At 34.8% G+C, this 21,269-nt stretch overlaps 1 protein-coding gene and 1 long non-coding RNA gene across 7 annotated transcripts; both read right to left on the bottom strand.

Moving 5' to 3' along the window:
- Positions 1–235: 235 nt before the first annotated feature.
- Positions 236–3,227, bottom strand: LOC123922313 (S-adenosylmethionine synthase 3). The gene is made up of 3 exons (XM_045975042.1): positions 2,976–3,227; positions 564–1,772; positions 236–474 (listed from the first exon to the last, which is right to left on the bottom strand). The coding sequence occupies exon 2, from the start codon at positions 1,768–1,770 to the stop codon at positions 598–600; it is 1,173 nt and encodes a 390-aa protein (XP_045830998.1). The 5' UTR covers positions 1,771–1,772; positions 2,976–3,227; the 3' UTR covers positions 236–474; positions 564–597.
- A 2,491-nt stretch (positions 3,228–5,718) lies between these two features.
- Positions 5,719–8,922, bottom strand: LOC123899552. 6 transcript variants are annotated; one of them, XR_006805679.1, is made up of 7 exons: positions 8,754–8,922; positions 7,411–8,661; positions 7,236–7,294; positions 6,756–7,113; positions 6,542–6,669; positions 6,380–6,464; positions 5,719–6,301 (listed from the first exon to the last, which is right to left on the bottom strand). It is a non-coding gene; the product is annotated as an uncharacterized LOC123899552 (long non-coding RNA). The 6 variants fall into 6 exon arrangements; XR_006805680.1 differs by lacking the exons at positions 6,380–6,464; positions 6,542–6,669 and having other exon boundaries at positions 6,738–7,113; positions 7,411–8,129; positions 8,216–8,302; positions 8,575–8,661; XR_006805681.1 differs by having other exon boundaries at positions 6,380–6,669.
- Between the last annotated feature and the right edge of the window lie 12,347 nt (positions 8,923–21,269).

Genomic DNA, 21,269 nt, shown 5'->3' with positions numbered 1-21,269 from the left:
TAGTTAATTAGAGGTGTATAAAAGAGATTTGAACTCATTTAACGTCGCATTTTACATTTATATTTTCAAAATTGTAAAGTAATTGAGGAAATTAAAAAACTAGTAAATGGAGAGGATCCCAACTTGTCACTAGGTAGCATTTTCGATATGCCAAAAAAATAACTTTTTGCAGTTTTCCATCAAAAACTAAGGCATGAGACAATTTCTAGGATATTGCTATCTGGCAAACAATATATTGAAGTAAATGTGAATAAAATGAATAATATAGATGATATTCTAAGTTTACACCAACCACACAAGTCGGTTGCAAGGAAATAATAGCAGAATCGTGAAAACAAAAACCAGTTAACACAGTAAACAAATTTAAAGGAGCAAAATCAAAAACAAAGTGGAAGCTAATCCTGGATGCTCCTATGTGTAAACGCCTCCAGTCCACGCCTAGAAGAGCATATCTGCTCCCATTTCTCACCCAAGCTGAAAAAAAATATATCATAAAAATGTATATATACTCAATGAAGCTCCTTTTATTATTCTTTCTAACCCAATATCAGAAAAATGATTACCATGATAACCACCTCTGAAAATACCATAACTCAATCAAGCCTTGGGCTTGAGTATCTTCACAGTCTCCCATGTGAAATCGGGATCATCACGTCCAAAATGCCCATATGCAGCAGTCTTCTGGTACCTGAATTTGCCACCTCTTGTGAGGTCAAGATTGATAGCAATCATTCCAGGCCTGAAATCAAAATTCTCCTTAATCAAAACCAAAATATCCTTATCAGGTATCTTTCCAGTTTTGTAGGTGTCCACAAACACAGAAAGTGGCTCTGGCACTCCAATTGCATAAGAAACCTGCACAATACAACGACGTGCAAGCCCTGAAGCTACAACACTTTTTGCAGCTTGCCTAACAATGTATGCACCACTCCTATCCACCTTGGTTGGATCCTTTCCTGAGAAAGCACCTCCACCATGAGCACCCCAACCACCATAGGTATCAATAATGATCTTCCTTCCAGTGAGTCCTGCATCACCATGGGGTCCACCAATCACAAACCTACCTGAAGGGTTAAGGTGAAAGATGGTCTTGTCGTCAAGGTATTCAGCTGGGACAACAGGTTTAATGACATGCTCTTTCAAATCTTTGGCAATCTGTTCATTTGTGACGGTTTCATCATGTTGAGTTGAGATGAGGATTGTGTGCACACGAATAGGGACCATAGCTCCATTATCATTCTTGTATTCAATAGTCACTTGGGTTTTACCATCAGGCCTAACCCATGGGCATGTCTTATTCTTTCTAACTTCAGTAAGCTTGGCACCAATTTTAGTAGCAAGCACGTGTGTTAGTGGCATTAGTTCAGGTGTTTCATCTGTTGCATAGCCAAACATGTGACCTTGGTCACCAGCTCCAATTTCCTCAGGTTTTTTGGACAAGTGTCCATGAACTCCTTGAGCAATATCAGGGCTCTGTTGCTCAATGTTGACAAGAACATTGCATTTGTCAGCATCAAGACCAACATCATCGGACACAAACCCGATACCCCTGCATGTGTCACGAACTATTTTCTCATAGTTCACATTTGCCTTGGTTGTGATTTCACCAAAGACCATAACCATGTTAGTTTTTGTGCAGGTCTCACAGGCAACCTTGCTCTCTGGATCTTGCTCCAAGCATGCATCGAGGATGGCATCTGAGACTTGGTCACAGATCTTGTCAGGGTGACCTTCATTTACAGATTCTGAGGTGAAGAGAAAGGTATCCATATCTGTTGTTCAGAAAAAGAAGAAGACCAACCGTATATAGATGTTAATTGACTTGAATAAAAGAAATCAACTGGAGATTTTAAAGCTAGTAATCTCTGCCGCATGCATATCTATGAAATGAATGTAACAATATAATATGTATAGCATGTATACACATGAAATGAATAGAGTTTTCAAAATGTCTTACATTACCACTAAAGAAATGAAATAATTCACACATGAAAATTTACTCTGCTATCAGACACCTCGACCCCAACACCCCTCCCAAAAGAAAGTGTTAACTGTTAAGTACTCCTTCAATCGTTTGCTTAAAAAAATCAACCAATTGTCTATTAATTAGTAATCTTTCACAAATATTATAGAATTAATTAATTTAGGGATTTAAAGGATATGCATTGTCAATTTAAGTGTAATCAGTCGCGGCTCAAACTCGACACTCCAAACTGATTTGAAGCTCATTAACCAATTGAGTCAATTAGTTACACTAAAACTTATTCAAATCTATATTATATTAATATCATGAGTTTAATTTTTATAGATTGTCAGTGTAACAAATTTTATATTGTCAACACATTACAATCATTCATATATGTGACTTTACAAGCAGTAATCCTTAAAATCAAATGTTTTTAATGATCTGATAAAAATAATTGATTGACACACCGATAGTTCAAAAAACACATCTCATCTCATCATCAATTTCTTAGTTCAAAAATATGACAGCAGGACCAAAACTATCAGATTTTAAAATAGGGGAACCAACCAAATCAGCAAAATTGACAATTAGGCCTAGTTATAATAGGGACTAAAATTGCAATTAGGCCTACTTATTACCGTGAATAACAACGTGACAAATCTACCAAATACAAAAAAAAAAAAAAAACAATATAACAATTTAATTATTTCTTGAATTTCTTTTGTTCATAATCCAATAGAATACAGACATTATTATCTCTTTATTTCCACGATTTGTTGCAATTCACAACGAAACAAGATCCAATTATGGATCTGCGAGCGTAGGATCAGTAGGATCCAAAATTCACAATCGCAATTGTTTTGCATTGACAGAATAAAGCAAAAGAATAACGAACAAATAATTACAAATGAAACAACAAGTACCAAAAGCATAGAAACTAGATAGCGTTAGATCTAAACAGAGTAAGAATCATAGAAATGAAGCGTGAAAGTGAGCGAGAGAAAGGTACCTTGGTATGATTGAATTGAGAGTGTAGAAGAATGTGAAATGAAAGAGGAAGAAATGAGATCGAAAGTGTTGTGTACTTATATATTGGATTGGAATGGGAAGAGAGAGAAATGCATACGGATGACTCGTTCTAACGCGCTATCTCGATCTCTCACTTTTATTGAGCCTGCTTATTTTAAGTAGTTTCATTCATTTACTTATCATCACTCGTCGTGATTTGCGTATATTCTTTCCTTTTTTATACTATGCTATACTCCCTCCGTCCCAAAAAGAATGACCCAGTTGACCGAAACACGCATGCCAATGCATAACTTTGGCGACTAATATCTTTAATTGTATAATGGTAAAAATTATAAAAAATTGATATTTTGAAAATACTCATCGAGACGAATCTAACAACATCTTATATGTTAATATTTATTTTTATTTATTAGTAGAAAAATATGGTCAAAACAATATATATGAATAGTGCATATATTCAAAATGGGTCATTCTTTTTGGGACGGAGGGAGTAATTAATTGTGTCACTACTATTGCATTCATTTTATTTTATTTTATTTTTTTCAAGAAAAAACAATATTCATTTATTCAATGACACTATAGTATAACTAGACGTCACGGGTTCGGCAGAGCATTATTTATATATCAATCATGGTTGTTATGAGCTAAGGAAGCTAGTCATAAGCATATGGAATTTTCTTAGAGAGTATCATTTATATATCAATCATGGATGCTATGAGCCGAGGAAGCTAGTCATAAGTATACAGAAATTACTTCGAGGAGCATAATTTATATATCAATCATGGATGTAAAGGATATGGTGCAATATGGATATATCATGTAGTGTAATAAATTGTACAGATTATGATAGGTTAGCACAAAAAAAGTACGAACCATTGTTGATAATTATGGCACGAAAACTAAAAATTTAGACAAGCGGCATGCAGAAATTATAAATCTTTGTATCAGGAACGCATAAAAATTATGAATCTATGTGAATGCTCAAATATTGAAGTATCATGAAACTTATATGACGCGGAGATTAAGAAACTCTCTGTTAGAAGATGACCTAAAGCGCAAAAATTAAGAAACACTATTAGAAGGATACAAAAATTACGAACCAGTGTGGATACTTATGTCGAATAAAAATTAAAAATCTCTTTATCGATATATAGAGGTTGACATATGATGCTGAGATAAAGAATCTCTCTATTAAAAGAAATTCTATAAGTGGCGCGCAGAGATCATAAATTTCTATATTGTAAGCACAAAAAAATTATGAACCATTGTGGATACTTGTGGCGCGAAAACAAAAAAATCATATTCGCGACGCGCAGAAATTACAAACCTTTGTATCAAGAACGCGTAAAAATTACGAATCTATGTGAATGCTAAAATATCATAGTATCATGAAACTCTATATGATCCAGAGATTAAGAAACACTCAATTAGAGGCTGACCTAAAGCGCAAAAATTAATAAACTCTAGCAGCGCGCATAAATTATAAACCTCACTATTAGAAGGATACAAAAATTATCACAAAAAAAAAAGGAGGATACAAAAATTACGAATCTATATCGATACTCGGAGGGATCCCTTAGTCATGGCTCCTTGATCCTTGTAGCTCATATGCTCCTTGATCAAGGAACACCATTTATATGTCAATCATGGATGTTGTTAATCATGGATAATGTTGTAGATCATGGTAAATTAAACATAATTAAGTGGATGCCTCAGTCATATCGAATTTTATAGTAGAGGCTTCAAAGACCCGTTAAATGTATAAAATTTAATTTTTACTCTTTTTTTGTGTGTGCAATTAATATGGTTCTAAAAGACAAACATCAATGATTTAAAAGAGCAAACAAACTTAAAAACCAAATCATAATAAGTACAATACAAAAGTGAACCACCCTATTGTTGGATGGTTCAGTCACATCGAATTTTATAGTAGAGTCTTCAAAGACCCGTGACATGTATAAAATTTAATATTTACCATTTTTTTGCGCAATTAATATGGTTCTAAAAGACAAATAGAAATGGCTCAGTGACATCGAATCGAATTTCATAGTAGAGTCTTCAAAGACCTAAGTACTAATAAAAGATATCATGCTCATACTGACCAATAATGTTTGTTTTAATATGCCTCTAATTTATATAAACTGTTGACACAATAAAGCTGCACAAAGTGATTTTATAGGTTCATTTATCTTTCCTGTAAATCTAATGTTATAAGCTATTTGAAGCAATTGATTTTGTAACTTTATGTATTTAGTAGGTTTGTTTGATCATGCTCATAGAGACAAATAGTATTTTTTATAATATGCTAAATCAAACTGAATTATGTAAATGGGCAAGTTTAAATCACATCTTATACTCACAAAGCAAACATGCTTTTGAAAGAGATCATGCTACCATTCCAAACAAATCATAACTCAGAGCAAAATGCTCTTGAATTGATTCAAAATCCAAAAAAATCACTAATATGCTACCACCCCAAAAAAAATCATCACATAGTTCCACACAATTGGAGCAACAGTTCACTAATATATCTTCTATGATAACACAGGTCACATACCTATGTCTACAATTGATTCAAAATCACCATGACCACAGATGATTTTGACAAAAAAGTGAGTCAATTAATTTGCAAAACTTGCTTTTTAATAATAGAGCTATATATAACATATATCCTATCAAAGAAAGCATCATCATGAATTCTAAAGCCAATAAATTCGAAAGAGTAAGGAAATCACTATACAATTTGATAAAACATTCTTCTTGTACATTGCAAACGTATGAAAGAGTACAAAATCCAAGGATGAATCAATTGGAATATTGGAAATATCATTAGAAGAGGATTTCATCCAAATTTCCTTTCTACCTCACCTCTAAATCACTACTTCTAATGTCAGATAAAAACCCTCTTTAACTTCAACTATGCTTCAAGAATTTCCTAATTTTTTCTTCACCTCATAGACATCAATGTGGGAAAGTTTCATCAATTCTTATGCAGAGCCTTCTCAACAGTATCAATAGAATTCAGAAGCAACTTTTTGGAATAAGAAACTCAGATTCTGCATCTTCTTGAGAATTATTTGTTATGTCAATAAAATCAAAATGCAACAAACATAGTATCTCAGTATCGGTTACAATGATCTATGCATGCTCCATTTTTAGTCAACAATTTCCATTAACCTGAGTAGATTCAATTAGATCTTCAATAGTCATCTTGGGTGTCTGCAGCAAATCATGAGCCACATTGATGACGGCAGGTCCAGTCATTTGACTAACCAATCGAGTTAACTCCACATTTGCAGCATTCATCTGTTAAAAAAAATTTACACACTTAAGCAAGAAAGCACAAGCAAAGATCCCTGGAAACAGTTAATACATTAGAATCACCTTTCTATATAGCTAGCTACTTCAGGAATCTCAGCATTTAAGAACGATTCCGATCCATAGAAAGAATTTGAAATTTCCATGGAACCTAATGGAGCATGAAAAAATAAATTCACTTGATGCAAATCCTAGAAATCAAATTCAAATTATTCAAATTTTCCTTACCAAGAAATTTCTTAAGTTTGCACAACTGAAGTATGATTATCACATGCAGATATGGGTCATGACTATCGAGAAATTGCTGAATTTTCACAGCATAATCATCCCATAAAGTACAGCGTATCCTATTCCCTCTATTAACAGAAAAATCAAAACTATTAAAGCTAATCTATTAAAGTAATCATTTCCTAAGGGAACCCACCTGATTCAACAGCCATACCGTGTTGTTCCGCAAGCCTAAAATCATCCATTTGCGTCGTTTGTGTACCCAAACCCGCAGTCCTCAAAACACCATTTTGACAGTTTCATCCCTCAACTTCAAAAGCATGTTCAGACATCAATACGGATCCAAAAATAGTGAAACTTGTACCGAAAATGACGGTAATTTCGTTAGCTTTCCATAACAACAAACGAAATTTAAATCGGATCTACGAGGAGAGAGTACTGGCCGTTTTAGTGAAGCCCTGTCTAGGAACACGAGTTTCACCAATCTTCTTCTAAGTTGCTCCAAATCCCTTAACCATGGCTCCTTGATTCTTGAAGCTCATATGCAAGATGAAACTCAATCTTAGGCTTGACTAAAAAACTCACAAAATCACAAACAAATCAAAGTAAAAAATTTATGAAAACTCAAAAAATTGAAAAAGGGGTTCATTCTAGTAAAATCAAATACTAAAAAAAAGATTAAAGAAAACAATACCTTCTCTAAATCTACTCTTGAATCTGCGAGGCATCCTAATAGCTTCTCATTCCAATTATCTAAAAACATTCAATCACAACAAAAATTCAATCTTCAATTTCCAATTCTAAAAACAAAAAACAAAAAAAATAAAATAAATTTTGACACAAACACAATACTCAAAAACCTAAAAAACCTTGATAAGCACATGCTGGGCAGGGACTCTTCTGGGGATGGAAACTGCGACAACCACACCTAACACAGAGCGTGTGAGTCTTTTTCCTTCTCGTACGGAAACTACCCATTCCATTACCCTGCAATTATCATTCAAGAATTCAAGTTTAGAAAATAGTAGAAAACAAATATTGCAATGAAATTAGACAATAACAATATTCATTGTTGTTTATCATCATCCATCTAAATTTTCTTCCAAACCCAGAAAAAGATGAAAAACAATTTGAAAAAGAACAAAAGAATAGCATACAACATCCCTTTTTGTGTTCTAAATTACTCCAAATCCCTTAACCATGGCTCCTTGATCCTTGAAGCTCATATGCAAGATGAAACTCAGTCTTAGGCTTGACTAAAAAACTCACAAAATCACAAACAAATCAAAGTAAAAAATTTATGAAAACACAAAAAATTGAAAAAGGGGTTCATTCTAGTAAAATCAAATTAGAATCACACTAATAACAGAAAAATCAAAACTATTAAACCTAATCTATTAAAGTGATCGTTTTCTAAGGGAACCCACCTGATTTGACAGTCGTACCGCGTTGTTTCGCAAGCCTAAAATCATCCATTTGCGCCATTTGTGTACCCAAACCCGCAGCCCTCAAAACACCATTTTGACAGCTTCAGCCCTCAACTTCAGAAGCATGTTCAGACATCAATACTGATCCAAAAATAGTGAAACTTGTATCCAAAATGACGGGAATTTCATTAGCTTTCCATAGCAACAAACGAAATTTAAATCCGATCTACGAGGAGAGAGTACTGACCGTTTTAGTGAAGCCTTGTCTGGGAATACGAGTTTCGCCAATCTTCTTCTAAATTGCTCCAAATCCCTTAACCATGGCTCCTTGATCCTTGAAGCTCATATGCAAGATGAAACTCAATCTTAGGATTGACTAAAAAACTCACAAAATCACAAACAAATCAAAGTAAAAAATTTATGAAAACACAAAAAATTGAAAAAGGGACCATTTTGACAGCTTCAGCCCTCAACTTCAGAAGCATGTTAAGACATTAATACTGATCCAAAAATAGTGAATCTTGTACCCAAAATGACGAGAATTTCGTTAGCTTTCCATAGCAACAAACAAAATTTAAATCGGAGCTACGAGGAGAGAGTACTGACCGTTTTAGTGAAGGTCTGTCTAGGAACACGAATTTCACCAATCTTCTTCTAAATTGCTCCAAATCCCTTAACCATGGCTCCTTGATCCTTGAAGCTCATATGCAAGATGAAACTCAATCTTAGGTTTGATTCAAAGGCACGAATTTGAGAAGGAATGGAGAGATTGGTTTGATGTTTACCTTCCTTGAAAGCCCAAGACTCAAGGATTACAAATCTACAATTGCATGTGAACTTTGAGTTGATCTTGGTTTGGATTTGCTAGATGATGATGATACTGATGTGAGAGATGAGAGCATAAGGATGAGATGGGGAGGTCAGAGAGAAAGAGAGGTTGAGAATAGAGAGATGAAAGTGTGAGGATGGTGAGACAATAGTTTGAGAAAGTATCAGAGAAGAAAGAGAAAGAAACTTGGAGCTCTCCAATTGGTGCTAGTAGAGGTCCAATAAAATTGATGCAGACTAAATGATTATAACCATATGATATCACACATGACATAAGACATTAGGGTTTTGAAGGGGGTATTAGGGTTTGGATTGGAAAATTTATCATCTTTTATGTATATATAGATATATAGATATAGATAGATAGATATAGATAGATAGATATTGCATTATTTTATTTTATTTTTTGGTACAAATATTTAGGGTTGTGCACGGGTCGAGTGCGGTCGGTTTCGGTTCCGTTTTGGCTCATTCATATGAAACCGATCATACAAAATACTGGCCCAATTTCGACCGAACTTTGCATCGGTTTTTTCGGGTCTCGGGTTTCATGGGTCACTGGTAACACGGATCGGTTGATTCGGGTTAAAAAACAAGTTTTGCAAAAAAAAAAAAAGAAGGGAAAAATCGAAAACAAAAGAGAAGTGTAGAGAAGTAATATCAAAAATAAAAAAGAAAAAACACAGTGAACCAAAAAATTGAAGAGGAAGGAGAATGATGGATCATGCATGCGTTTCAAATTCTGATCTAGGTTTTTTAGAGTTAATTGAAGAATGGAGTTTGAGTCTCTCTCACAAGTGCACTGTTGTTAGTAGTCGTATATGTTAGATCTATGGTTTTGAGAGACTTTAGAAAATACATAACTTGTGGTGAGAGAGAGGAAAACTTGACATAAGAGATAAGAGTGAGTTTGAAGGATGCAAGAAAGAAAAACAAGTAAAAAAATTTGTAACTCAGTTGTAGTCTGTAGTGTTTTTCGTAGTTAAAACGAAGGACAATGGTGGATTTTGATGATGTTGCTGTGGTGGAGTTGTTCCTGGTAGAGCAGAGATAAATGTAAAGGACTTTAGAAGAAGAAATTAAAGAAGGTCATGGAAGGGATAAAAGTGTAGTTGATAATAACAAATGAAAATAAAAATAGTAATAATAATGAAGGAAGTGTGTTGGAAATAGGCTAAAGAAATAAAGTGCCTCTTGAAAATAAATATTGAGTCAGTGAGTAGTTGTATCACTTTATGGAAAGTGGGTTTTTGTGGGACTCAAGGAGCATGGCTAAGTACACGTAGGTGTAGTACCAGCACTACAAAAGTTATGATTTGACTAAAGTAGTCTAGTATACAGTATAATCCAGTCGGTCGGGTTTGGGTATCGTCAGATCCAACATTACAAAACCGCACCCGACCATAGAAACCCATACAAGACTGAAAATGTTAACCTGCCAACCCGTGAACTGTTCAAATCCGACCCGTTTTTTGTTTTACCAATCGGGTTTTGCGGGTTTCGGTCGGGTCGATTATTTTTGCACAGCCCTACAAATATTGCATTCATTTTTATTGTTCAGCAAAACATTTTAACCCTTTTTTCTTTTTTGAATAATATAGTTTTAACCCTTTTTGTCAAAAAAATAATATAGTTGAAAATCGACAAGATTCCTTTAACATACTACTCAAACCCCTTATTACTAAACTAAACCCAGTGGCCTACTGACCCTGATTTTTTTTTCCACCACCAGTTTAATCTGGTTCGGGGGTCAGTTGTGGCATCAAGTGGTTTCAGCCCCCTCCCGATCGCAGTTGTGAGGGATCGAATCGCGGTCCTCCTACCAAGTTCAGCGTCAATCACCACTGAAACAATTGATGATTGGTTACTGACGCTGATTTTAAATATAAGCAAAAAATTGTTTTTTAAATTTATTAAATGATGTATTTGATCTATCATTTATTGTTTATTGTTTATATTTAACATTTGAAGAAGCAAATTTGTATATTTTACACCAATCGCTCGTGAAAGCATGTAACATCCACAACAATAGAGTTACTTTTTAGGCTTAATTAGTAAAATGGTCCCTTAAATATATTTTTGGTTTCAGATTGGTCCCTTAAAGAAAAAAAGGTCCAAATAGGTCCCTTAAAGAAAAAATAGTCCGAATAGGTCCCTTAAAGACATCTCCGTTAATCAGTTTGGTCCTATTTAGACCTCTTTTTAGGGACCAAACTGATTAACGGAGATGTCTTTAAGGGACCTATTCGGACTTTTTTTTCTTTAAGGGACCTATTTGAACCTTTTTTTCTTTAAGGGACCAATTTGAAACCAAAAATGTCTTTAAGGGACCATTTTACTAATTAAGCCTACTTTTTAAGTATTTACATGGTTTCGTGTGTATATATCTTGGGAGTGTATTGGTTAAAAAAAAATATATATCTTGGGAGTGTATATGAGTTGGACAAACTCCGCCGATTTGGCCAAAGTCACTAAATTCAATCTAAAAAATTGGTTGGACTTGGATATGGATTCTGAAAAAAAAAAAAAAAAAAAAAAACTCAACGTCAAATATTCCAATTTGCAAAATAAGAAGAGTAATCGACAAAATATTGACAAAATGATTTGTTGATTTTACTATCAATTGTAATCATCGATGAACATTCCAATTTCCAAAATAAGAAGAGTAATTGCCAAAATATTGGCAAAATGATTTGTTGATTTTACTATCAAGTGTAATCATCGATGAACATATATTTTTTCAATTTGAGTGTATTCTTCCTTAATTACGATCTTCCAATGTTTCAGACTGGGCCAAAGCCCAATACTAGCGTCCCAAGTGCTCTCAGTATACTCCAAATTTATACCATTTTGATGGCTTCTGATGTAAGCTACAAATAACGAACACCAACGTTCTTGTGTTCCCTCTAGAGTGAATACCTTTCTTGCACCGTTGTTAAAACGGTTCAACGGCTCTCCCTTCACTTTATGCCATTTGTTTCCCATTGTGACAAACGGTAATAACTATCTCCCTCTATATAAGGACAATGCTTTGGTGCCACGTACCCATTTCAATCAATTTTCACTTCACTCGTTCTTGATCATACATTGACTTGAGCGTTGTAATGTTAACATGTTGGCTTAATTATTCTTTTGGTCCCTTAAAGACATTTTAAGTTTCATAATGGTCCCTTAAAGAAAATATGGTCCAGATTGGTCCCTTATTAATATTACCATTTGTCACATTGGTCCCTACCGTTAATTTATTAACACCAAATATATTAGGTGTACCAACATTGTAGGTGGTCCACCATATACCTCAATACATTTTTTAATCTTAACCATCAGATATTTTTGAAGAAAAATAAACCATTAGATTTTGAATGTCCACCGGATATAACAGTGCACCATCGTGTTCTTCATCCTTCATCATTCCTTCATCTTCTTCCTCCATTCCTTCTTCATGTTCTTTATAACTTTAACACCCAATCTAAAAATCAACACCCAATTTCATATTCTTCAACACCCAATCTCAAAATCAATTCTTTATAACTTTAACACCCAATCTCAAAATCAACACCCAATTTCATATTCTTCAACACTCAATCTCAAAATCAACACCCAATTTCATATTCTTCAACACCCAATCTCAAAATCAACACCACCACCACCACCACAGATCCCAGATTCGCCATCCCCACAAAACAAAACACAAAAACGCAAACACGAAGATGAAACTGACAGTGCCTTTTTTTTCTTTAATCGATGGGAAAAAAAAAAGATGCAAGATCTGGGTTTGAGGAAGAAGATGAATAAAAGGAAAAAATATCATATGTTGGTGTTGGAGTAAGCCCTAAAAGCCAATCTATTTTTGATAGAATCGTCTTTTGTATGATGACTTTGATTTATATATTTAATATATATAATAAGGCATTTCTTTATTATGTTTGTATGTCCAAAATGATAAAGTCCCTAGAATAGTTGAATCCATTTAACTATTCTTAAAGTATCCGTAGTCGAGTTTTATTATGAATTGGGATAATAATAAAACATAGACACTATTATGAAGATAGACTGATGATCACATCTCATGGATCATAGGATAAGGAGTTATCAAGTCTTAACATAGGTATAAATATTATGAGTAATATTTATACTGGATTGACCCACTATGAGAGTACTACATATAATGTTATGCAAGATGTCATAAGTTGCTCTCATGGTGATAGTGGTGTATGCCACCCTCCGACCTGAAACCACTATGGACCCTAAATGTAGAGTCAGGTACTTTGTTGCTGATCAAACGTTGTCCGTAACAGGATAACCATAAAGACAGTTAATGGGTACTTCACAAAGCATGCTGAGGGACATGAGTGACCTAGATGGAATTTGTCCGTCCTGCATAACAGGATAAATGTCTAAGGGCCCAATATTGAATCGAACAAGGGTGACACAGTGTATGCCCTGTGTTGCTAGATACCGCCCACTGTTTGTTATAATTAAATGTATAACTGTCAACGTTACGGAAACCTACAAGGGTCACACACATAAGGACAGCCTAGTGTGAGATAAGGAACACCGTAAGGTACGGTGTACCTCAGAGGAATATGGAGATGTGATAAGGGTATTACGGTAATTAAATAAGCGGTACACCATATGGTATGATGAGGGAGCGTCCATGTGTACATGACACATGGGGCAAGCGCCCCTTTGGTTATTTAATGAAAAGGGCTTTAGTGTAATTTGTGCTCAATGACAAGTGTTTTTTGTCTTGGTGCACAAGACAAGGAATTCTATAAATAGAACCCTTGTGATAGTGAGAAAATTACTTGAAGCAAATTCTCTTGCTAAACCCTAAATCCTAATTCCTCCCACCTCTCACTAAAAACCTTCATCCTTGGAGCTAGCACTCTTCTTGAAGGTTGTTGTTCGTGGGGACTAGCTAGAGGCGTTGCCGTTCATCTTCAACGCTCGTGATCAATTTTGATTGTGAATCAAATCTCATCCTTCACAAGAGGTAAAAGTTCTTAACACGAATCATGCTCATTCGTAAGGATCAACAAAGGAAAATTTTAAATTCCGCTGCCTTTTAACTCACTATTTTCCTTCAGTGGTATCAGAGCCACTTACGAATCCATGATTTGATGTTTGTTTAATTCCTGTATTTTGTTTTAATTCGATTAAAACACTTAATAAAGATTAAAATCGAGTAATTAAAATTTGGCATCTATTTGTGTTTAATTTGGATGGTTGACATTGAAACGACTTCGGAATCCAACTTTTGTATGGTGAAGCAGCGATATGTTAATCGTCCTAAGTTTACACAAACAAGAATGATCAAGACTTATATGTGATATAAGTGATCGTGATGCAAAGCGGTGTATGTGATATACCGTTCATAATTTCGTTCATTAAAACAAATTGTGAAAGATACCCAATTAAAGCGATCCATGTTCACTTGCATTGGAATCCGACGTTAGTATGGTGAAGCAATGACATGTTGATCAATTAAATTGAGTTTCGGTCATGATGGGTTTTGACGGCATGAAATTAGGGTTCGCGACAACACAAGGGTTGTGCTGTCAAAAGGCGAAATTTCATGACCTAAATGCGTACTGGCGCTGGGCGCCGAACACGCCGCGCTGGGCGCGACTAGCAGAGGCCAGGAACAATCATGAGTCAAAGAATTTGATTCAGTTTTAAAATAATTATTTATTTCAAAAGTATTTTGGTTAAATAAATTGTTATATATATATATATATATTTAATAATTGGAGAATTGTTATTTAAAAGAAACATTATGCGGATCATTATCACATGAGATGTGATTTTTGATTAAATATAATTGATTGACAATATATTAACTTTCCAAGAAAGAATAGTTCAAATTTGGAACTGCCGTTTTTTCTTTCCTTTTTTGAAAAATTTGGAACTGCCATATATATCAATAAATTATATTAGGCATGTTTTGAAACAGCAAATCAAATTCAAAATTAATTGGTTTCATTGTTTTTAAAGACCGGAATCATATTTTGGTCTTGGAAACCAATTATGATCAATTATAGTAATTTCTTTGAATTAATACTTAATTCAAATAATTAAAGTGTTATTTAATAATTATTGTTAAATAATTTTGTGATGCGCTAATTAATTATTTAATTTTAATTAGTTATTAGAGATGTATAGTTATGGCCATAGCGTGTTTGATTTTATTTTGTTTGGTTTAAATACGACCTGCGTGTCGTGGTTATTATTTTTTAAATACGACCTGCGTGTCGTGACAATTTATTTACTTTATTTATTTATTTTAAATAATTGTAATTGCTCGTGATAACGGGAGACAAAGCCAAATAAAGGATGACGATAGAGAAACTTGAGAAGTTTGCTCGAGGGTCAAAGAATTGTAATAAATTAGTTTATTTAATTCTTTCGTTTTAGGAGGCCATAACTATACTACCTTAGTTTATTTGTGTATGTGATGCATGAGATGAATGTTTTAATTATATATGTCTTGAATATTTTATATAATTGTTAAACGTATATTTACATGAGTGTCATGTAAATTGAAATATGTTTTGTATGAGATACAAAATACGGTGAGATTAAATTTAATTAAAATCCCTTATAAGAAATATTAAGTTGAAAGCTTTCCAACATTTAGCACTCATCAAGACTAATATCGAATTATGTGGGTTCTCCAAAGCGAGGTGCATTTTCTATACTAGTAAGGTACGATAGGATAATTGTAATATCTGACTGCTGTTTTTGGGTTAACTTAACTAAACTAATTATAATACGATTATAAAAGTTTAGAAGCAAGAGTTGGGAACAATCTATATGATGGATTAGAATAAGGAGTTACTCACCCAACTAAGTAATGTTCGAGAATTGTATAAGATACAATTGGAAGGAGTTCCTACCTAAATAGCTATGTTTTGGGTGATCAGCCAAAGCTGACTCAAGACATGGTGAAATACGGATCTCGACCCACTAGAAAATCTTCCAACAGGATTTTCCGAATTAAATGTGAAGGGTCATTTGGTTTGAGTAAAATAGTGGGAGCATATTTAATTAAAGTCCTAGTTAAATATGTTTTAATCATGATACAAATATTCTTATTTTCGTAGTTAGATATATTTAGCATATATTTTATATTTTACTGTAAAATGTCCTAAGGACATAAGGTTCAGGAAGGAGTTTCTGAATTGGTACATGTATTGAGAATTGTAACGACCCAAAATTTAGTATTCGTTATTTAATTATTTTATTACGCGAGGGCGTGATTTATAATTAAATTATTAAGCGGCGAATAATCACTTAACGAGAACGTAAGTTAATGAGCGAGAAGTTATGTTGTTTGGGCCTTTGGGCGTGGAATAGGCATTGGGCCTAAGCCAAGTGGGCTTTGATCCATGAGAATAGAGAGAGCTATAAGTAGCAAGTCAACCATGAATAGTCTCATAAGTTACAATTCCATGAGAAGTTCAAGAGCTTAGCTAGGGCAAGGAGCTCATGAGGGAGAGGAAGAGCTCGTGGGAGAGAAAGAGAAGAGCAAGCTTGTGGATTCGTCGAGCTAAGGTACGAGAGTTAGATTACATATTCGTGAGTGATTCGAAAGAGGGGAGGATGTCGATTCCTCCATTCCCAAACTCTTTCCACTCTATTTTCTTGTGGGTTTTGTGGGTGATTTTCTTAATGGAAAATGGATTCTTTTGATCCTAACATGTGTAGTGAACTCATGGTAGATGAGGTAAACAACTTTGGGGAGTTGAAAATGGGAATATGTAGATGTTTGATCAATGATTTGCATATTTTGATAAACTTGCTTAAAGTGCAAGAAATTGACATGATTTTGATTGTTAGAGGTATTTGGATGTTTGGAAGGGATGATTAATGTTCCTTGATACCATATATGTTTGGAATAGCTGTTTATATGAATTTATAACATGTTTAGATGAATTTTTGAGTTGATTTGAGGTTAAACCGCCTTAGATAACTCAAGAACAGATATTCTGTTCTGGTGTGGTTCGCTAAGCGACCAGGAGTTCGCTGTAGCGAACAGGTTCGCTGGATCTCGCCGAAGCTCGCTATGAGCAGGTGGTTCCCGGGTGAGGTTCGCTTAGGCTCGCTAAGCCTTCGCTCAGCGAATAGTTCGTTGAAGCTCGCCAAGTCTCGCCAAGTCTCGCCATGAGCAGGTGACTTCCTGGTGTGGTTCGCCAAGTCTCGCTAAGGCTTCGCTTAGCGAAGGCCTCTGTGACAGCAATTGTTGTTGATGTTTATAAGTGTAACTAGGCACTTGTAACATGGTTTAAGGGTATCCTTACATGATTGTTGATACATGTTGATACTATTAATGCTTATTGTTGATCGTTATATGATTGATAAACGTGTATGCAATAAGTTGTAGCTTAAAGTGAGCAATGTGATGTTTTATCATTAATTTGCAATGATAAGAGAATGATGTGTGTTTTATGACATAAGTGTAAATGAAACCTTATGTGTATAAAAATGGTTATGCAGATAATTATCATGTGAATAATTATGATTGGAGTGATAGGATATTGTGTTATCCTAATGTGTTAGATGTTGGAATTGTGTTTCCGCATCAGTGAATGAATAGCTTCGAGCTAGATAGCGTCATGTATTTGATGTGTTTAAAAGTAATCATGCATTCATGAATAAATTGTGATATTGGAATCATGTGTATTCCAATAGAGTAAATGGACTATGTTTTCCAAAAGTGGCCGAAGATGGGATTATGTTATCCGAGATCTGGAGCCCATATCCAAACATGATATAAAACTGTGTGACTCCTCTTTATGAGTGAGATGGTTGATGATAACCGAGATCCGACATGATTTTAAACTGTATTGATGATGATCCTGCATGATCTAAAACTGACACCATCCAGCAACGATGTAAAACTGAATGAGATGGTCTAAGTTGGCCAGCATCCTGCATGATGTAAAACTGATGTAGAGTCCGTGCATGACTATAATCTGAACAGTCCGTGCATGACTATAATCTGAACAGTCCGTACATGACTATAATCTGAACAGTCCGTCATGACTGAAATCTGAACAATGTAAATTGGTACCACATGCATTAGTCGTGTCTAGGGATGACATGACATTGGATAATTGGCATTAGATGCATTAGGGTAAATGCACATGTATTTGATAATTGTTATGTGACATTATCTAATTGGATTGTAATGTGTTTTCCGTATGTGTTAAACTTTGGTATTTACTAATTGTTTAATACTGTGATTGTTGCCATGTCTTGGTATAAGTGTAGAGTCCGTCATGACTATAAAATGAACAAGCGTAGAGTCCGTCATGACTATAAAATGAACACTTTGGTAGTGTCCGAGAAGACGTGAAACTATATGATTGGTGTGTTCGTAAATGAATGATTAATTGGTAGTCGTATTTGACGATGTATGTGCGTGAGTTAGAAATGCATGATAGCGTGTGAAGTGTGTAGTATACTACTTACACTTATATTTATGTTTATGTTTTCTAACTCTCTGCTTTGTGTTAATTGCTGGACCTTTGGGGGTCCAGGTTGACAGGTTATATGTTAGCCTCGTCCGAGTGCAATGGTGAAGCTCTGCTCTGATTGAGACACGGGAAAAAGGGGTTTTTATATGTATATGCATGTAGTCCTCTTAGTATACTCTGTTGGTCTTAAGCTTTCATTTGAAAAGTATCCGTTTTGTATAACTAATAACGCATTGTTCGATGCGAGGTTTTGGTTTTAGTTCATTCGAATATTTTACTAGATAAATGTATTTAGTATTATCTTTGAATGAAGTTTGTGATATTCAAACCAGCGCTTTATAATCATATTTTCAATTTTTCCGCTGCGTATTTTCGAAAAAGATTTTATAAAGGCAGAGTTAATTAAATAACGGGTTTGGGTGTTACAAAGTTGGTATCAGAGCAGTTGTCTTCGGACTGTGAGGTTACGTGTCAATCAGAGCCGGTCTGTGCAGTCAGATCGAGTGAGCGTGTGTGCCAGTTGTGTCTGTCTTTTCTTGTTGTGTGTACTTGATGCGATTGATACTTATCATTGTTATAAGTTATCAAGTCAAGTAGTGGTTGTGTATTTCTATGCTTAAAGTTTTAGAAATTTGTGTGGTTTGAACTTTTGGTTCGTAGATGCTTATTGCTAATTGTTAATGATCCGGCATGATGTAAAACTGCATGTGATGAAAATTTTGTTGAAAACATAAGATCATTTTCTTTTGAGTAAGTGAAAATGAATTTTTCACTAGAGTGAGAAAGGAGTAGGATGTAAGTAGATCCTAATGTGTGTTGTTATATGTTTGTTTATAACATGTGCTAGATGATTACTAGGCATTTGAATTGCTATGCGTTTTATGAGTAAAAACATGAAGATCTCATAATTCTATGTTGTGATTGTTGATGCATGATTCTAATTGTGCTTTCAAGTTTATAATGATGTTATATGCTTGAAGTTTTGGATTTTGTGGATTAGTGAGTCGAGAAAACGAGAGTTTAGTGAGCGTAAGTTCAAAACCGTAGCAGAGCACCCAGATTTTTGGATGTGCTCGCTAGGCGAAAGATGAACCTCGCTGAGTCTCGCTAAGTCTTGCTAAGTCCTGTGAATGTTTTGACTTGTCTCGCCGGGAGCTCGCTAGCGTTTGCTAAGCGAGGGAGCTAGACAAGAATTTTATTTTGTTGATGTCTTGTCCTAAGTTGATTAGATGTGAAATTCTTGTCTTCTTGTGTTTGCTAGGACTAGAATGAATGTGAATATGAATTATTGCTATGCAATGTTCATTTTTCTTGTGTTGTTTTGATTTCCTAACTTTGAGAAGTATAGGTTACTTGAATGCTTGCATGAATTTGTGTTAGTGTTTAGGTATCGTGGGTTAGGTTTTGTCCCTTGTATGCGACATGCGTGTAAACGATGTCGATACTAGTTTCTTCTTAGGAAGAATATGTTTAGAGACGATAGAACCGTTAGGTGTGAGCACCGGATGTTCTAGTGGAAGTATAAAGGTGGGTTTGAGATAAGTGGGGGAGAAGATTTTGTCTCTCCAAGATGTTTCGAACGCGAGGAGTAAGGACGAATAGAGATGTTCTAGAAGTGGATTGTTTAAGATTGAGTAGCATCGTTCGAAGTGGAGTTCTTATTTGGAGAATATTTTGGAGGAAGTATCAGATGATCATTTCGGAGTGAGTCGGAATGAAGTTGTTTAGCCGTAGGGAGAATGTGGCCATTGGGGAACGATGGAGCAGATTGAATGCTAAGTGAACACCGTTGATGGGAAACGGAGACGACGTGGTGCGTCAAGAGTGGGTATAGTTGTTGGTATAAGCTAAAACCAAAAGCGATGGATTATTGGATAAGGATTGATCGAATGGAGCAAAGTATGTTTATTAAGATACAAAGTGATGAGGAACGTGATTAGTCGGATCGAGTGCGACAAATTAAGGACGTTGTTGGATTCAACAATATATGAGTTGTGGTTGTTTGGAAATCAACTCTAAGTAGTTGCCGAGATTAAATATGGAATTACTAGGTGATCGAGAAGAGCCTAGGAAGGATTTATAGCGGCTGAGTGTGTTAGAACCGAGTAGTCATTTCTTGGAAAGATTTGAGAAGCTTAGAAAATAGATGTGAAGGTTGGAGAACCGTTAGTGTTATTTAACCAAGGAAAAGAAGTGAATTCTCAGAAGTAGATGAGAATGGAATTAAGAAATACCGTGTTATGATTGGTATACTTGTTAAGTTATCAAGTAGTAGTGGATTGTACAAATGGTAGAGTTATTCCGAGATGGAAATGGGATAACAATTTGATGGATTTTGTAAGAGTTTGTCGAGAAGGAAATATTTTCATTTAGATGGTGATCGGACAATTAGTGTCGAGGGTGGATGAACCTTTGGAGGTTGAAATGAAGCTAAGTGTGAAGTGTCGTATTTGAATAATTGGAAATAAGGAAGTTAACCGTTGGAAACGTGTCGAGCACGAGCACTAGAAAGGCATATGGGAGTGACTTATGTCAAGTAAGAATTTGCGGAAAGGACTATCTCACACATAAGTGATTGTTGTGTTTGGAAAATGTGTGTTGAGAATTTGGAAGTGATGCTTGAAGTAAGTATCAGAGATGTTTTGTAGCAATTGGAAACTAAGTGATGTTGGGGACATCGTATATGTTGGAGTAGTATAGTAATATTATGTGGTAAGGAAATAAAATATTTTGGATATTTTCATCATGGACGATGAAATGATAGTTAGTCGGCGAGTGACTTAAGGTAATATTTTGGATAAAAGTACCTTGACGGAAAAGTGACATTGGAAAGGTCATGTTAAGGAAGTCAGAAATTGGATAAGAGATTATTTGGAAAATAAAACAGTTATGTTGAATGTTCGACGCGATGATTTGGGGAATTGCAAGGAAAAAGGAATTTGACGGTTGGAGATAATATATTTTTGGAATGTGTTGAGAACTTTGAGAAGT

The sequence above is a fragment of the Trifolium pratense genome, linkage group LG1 (assembly GCF_020283565.1).
Source record: "Trifolium pratense cultivar HEN17-A07 linkage group LG1, ARS_RC_1.1, whole genome shotgun sequence".
Classification (NCBI taxonomy): Eukaryota; Viridiplantae; Streptophyta; class Magnoliopsida; order Fabales; family Fabaceae; genus Trifolium; species Trifolium pratense.
This window is presented reverse-complemented; position numbering and strand designations above follow the sequence as displayed.

Excerpts from the sequence above, each read along its gene's own strand:
- LOC123922313 (XM_045975042.1), bottom strand. The coding sequence starts at position 1,770 with ATGGATACCTTTCTCTTCACCTCAGAATCTGTAAATGAAGGTCACCCT.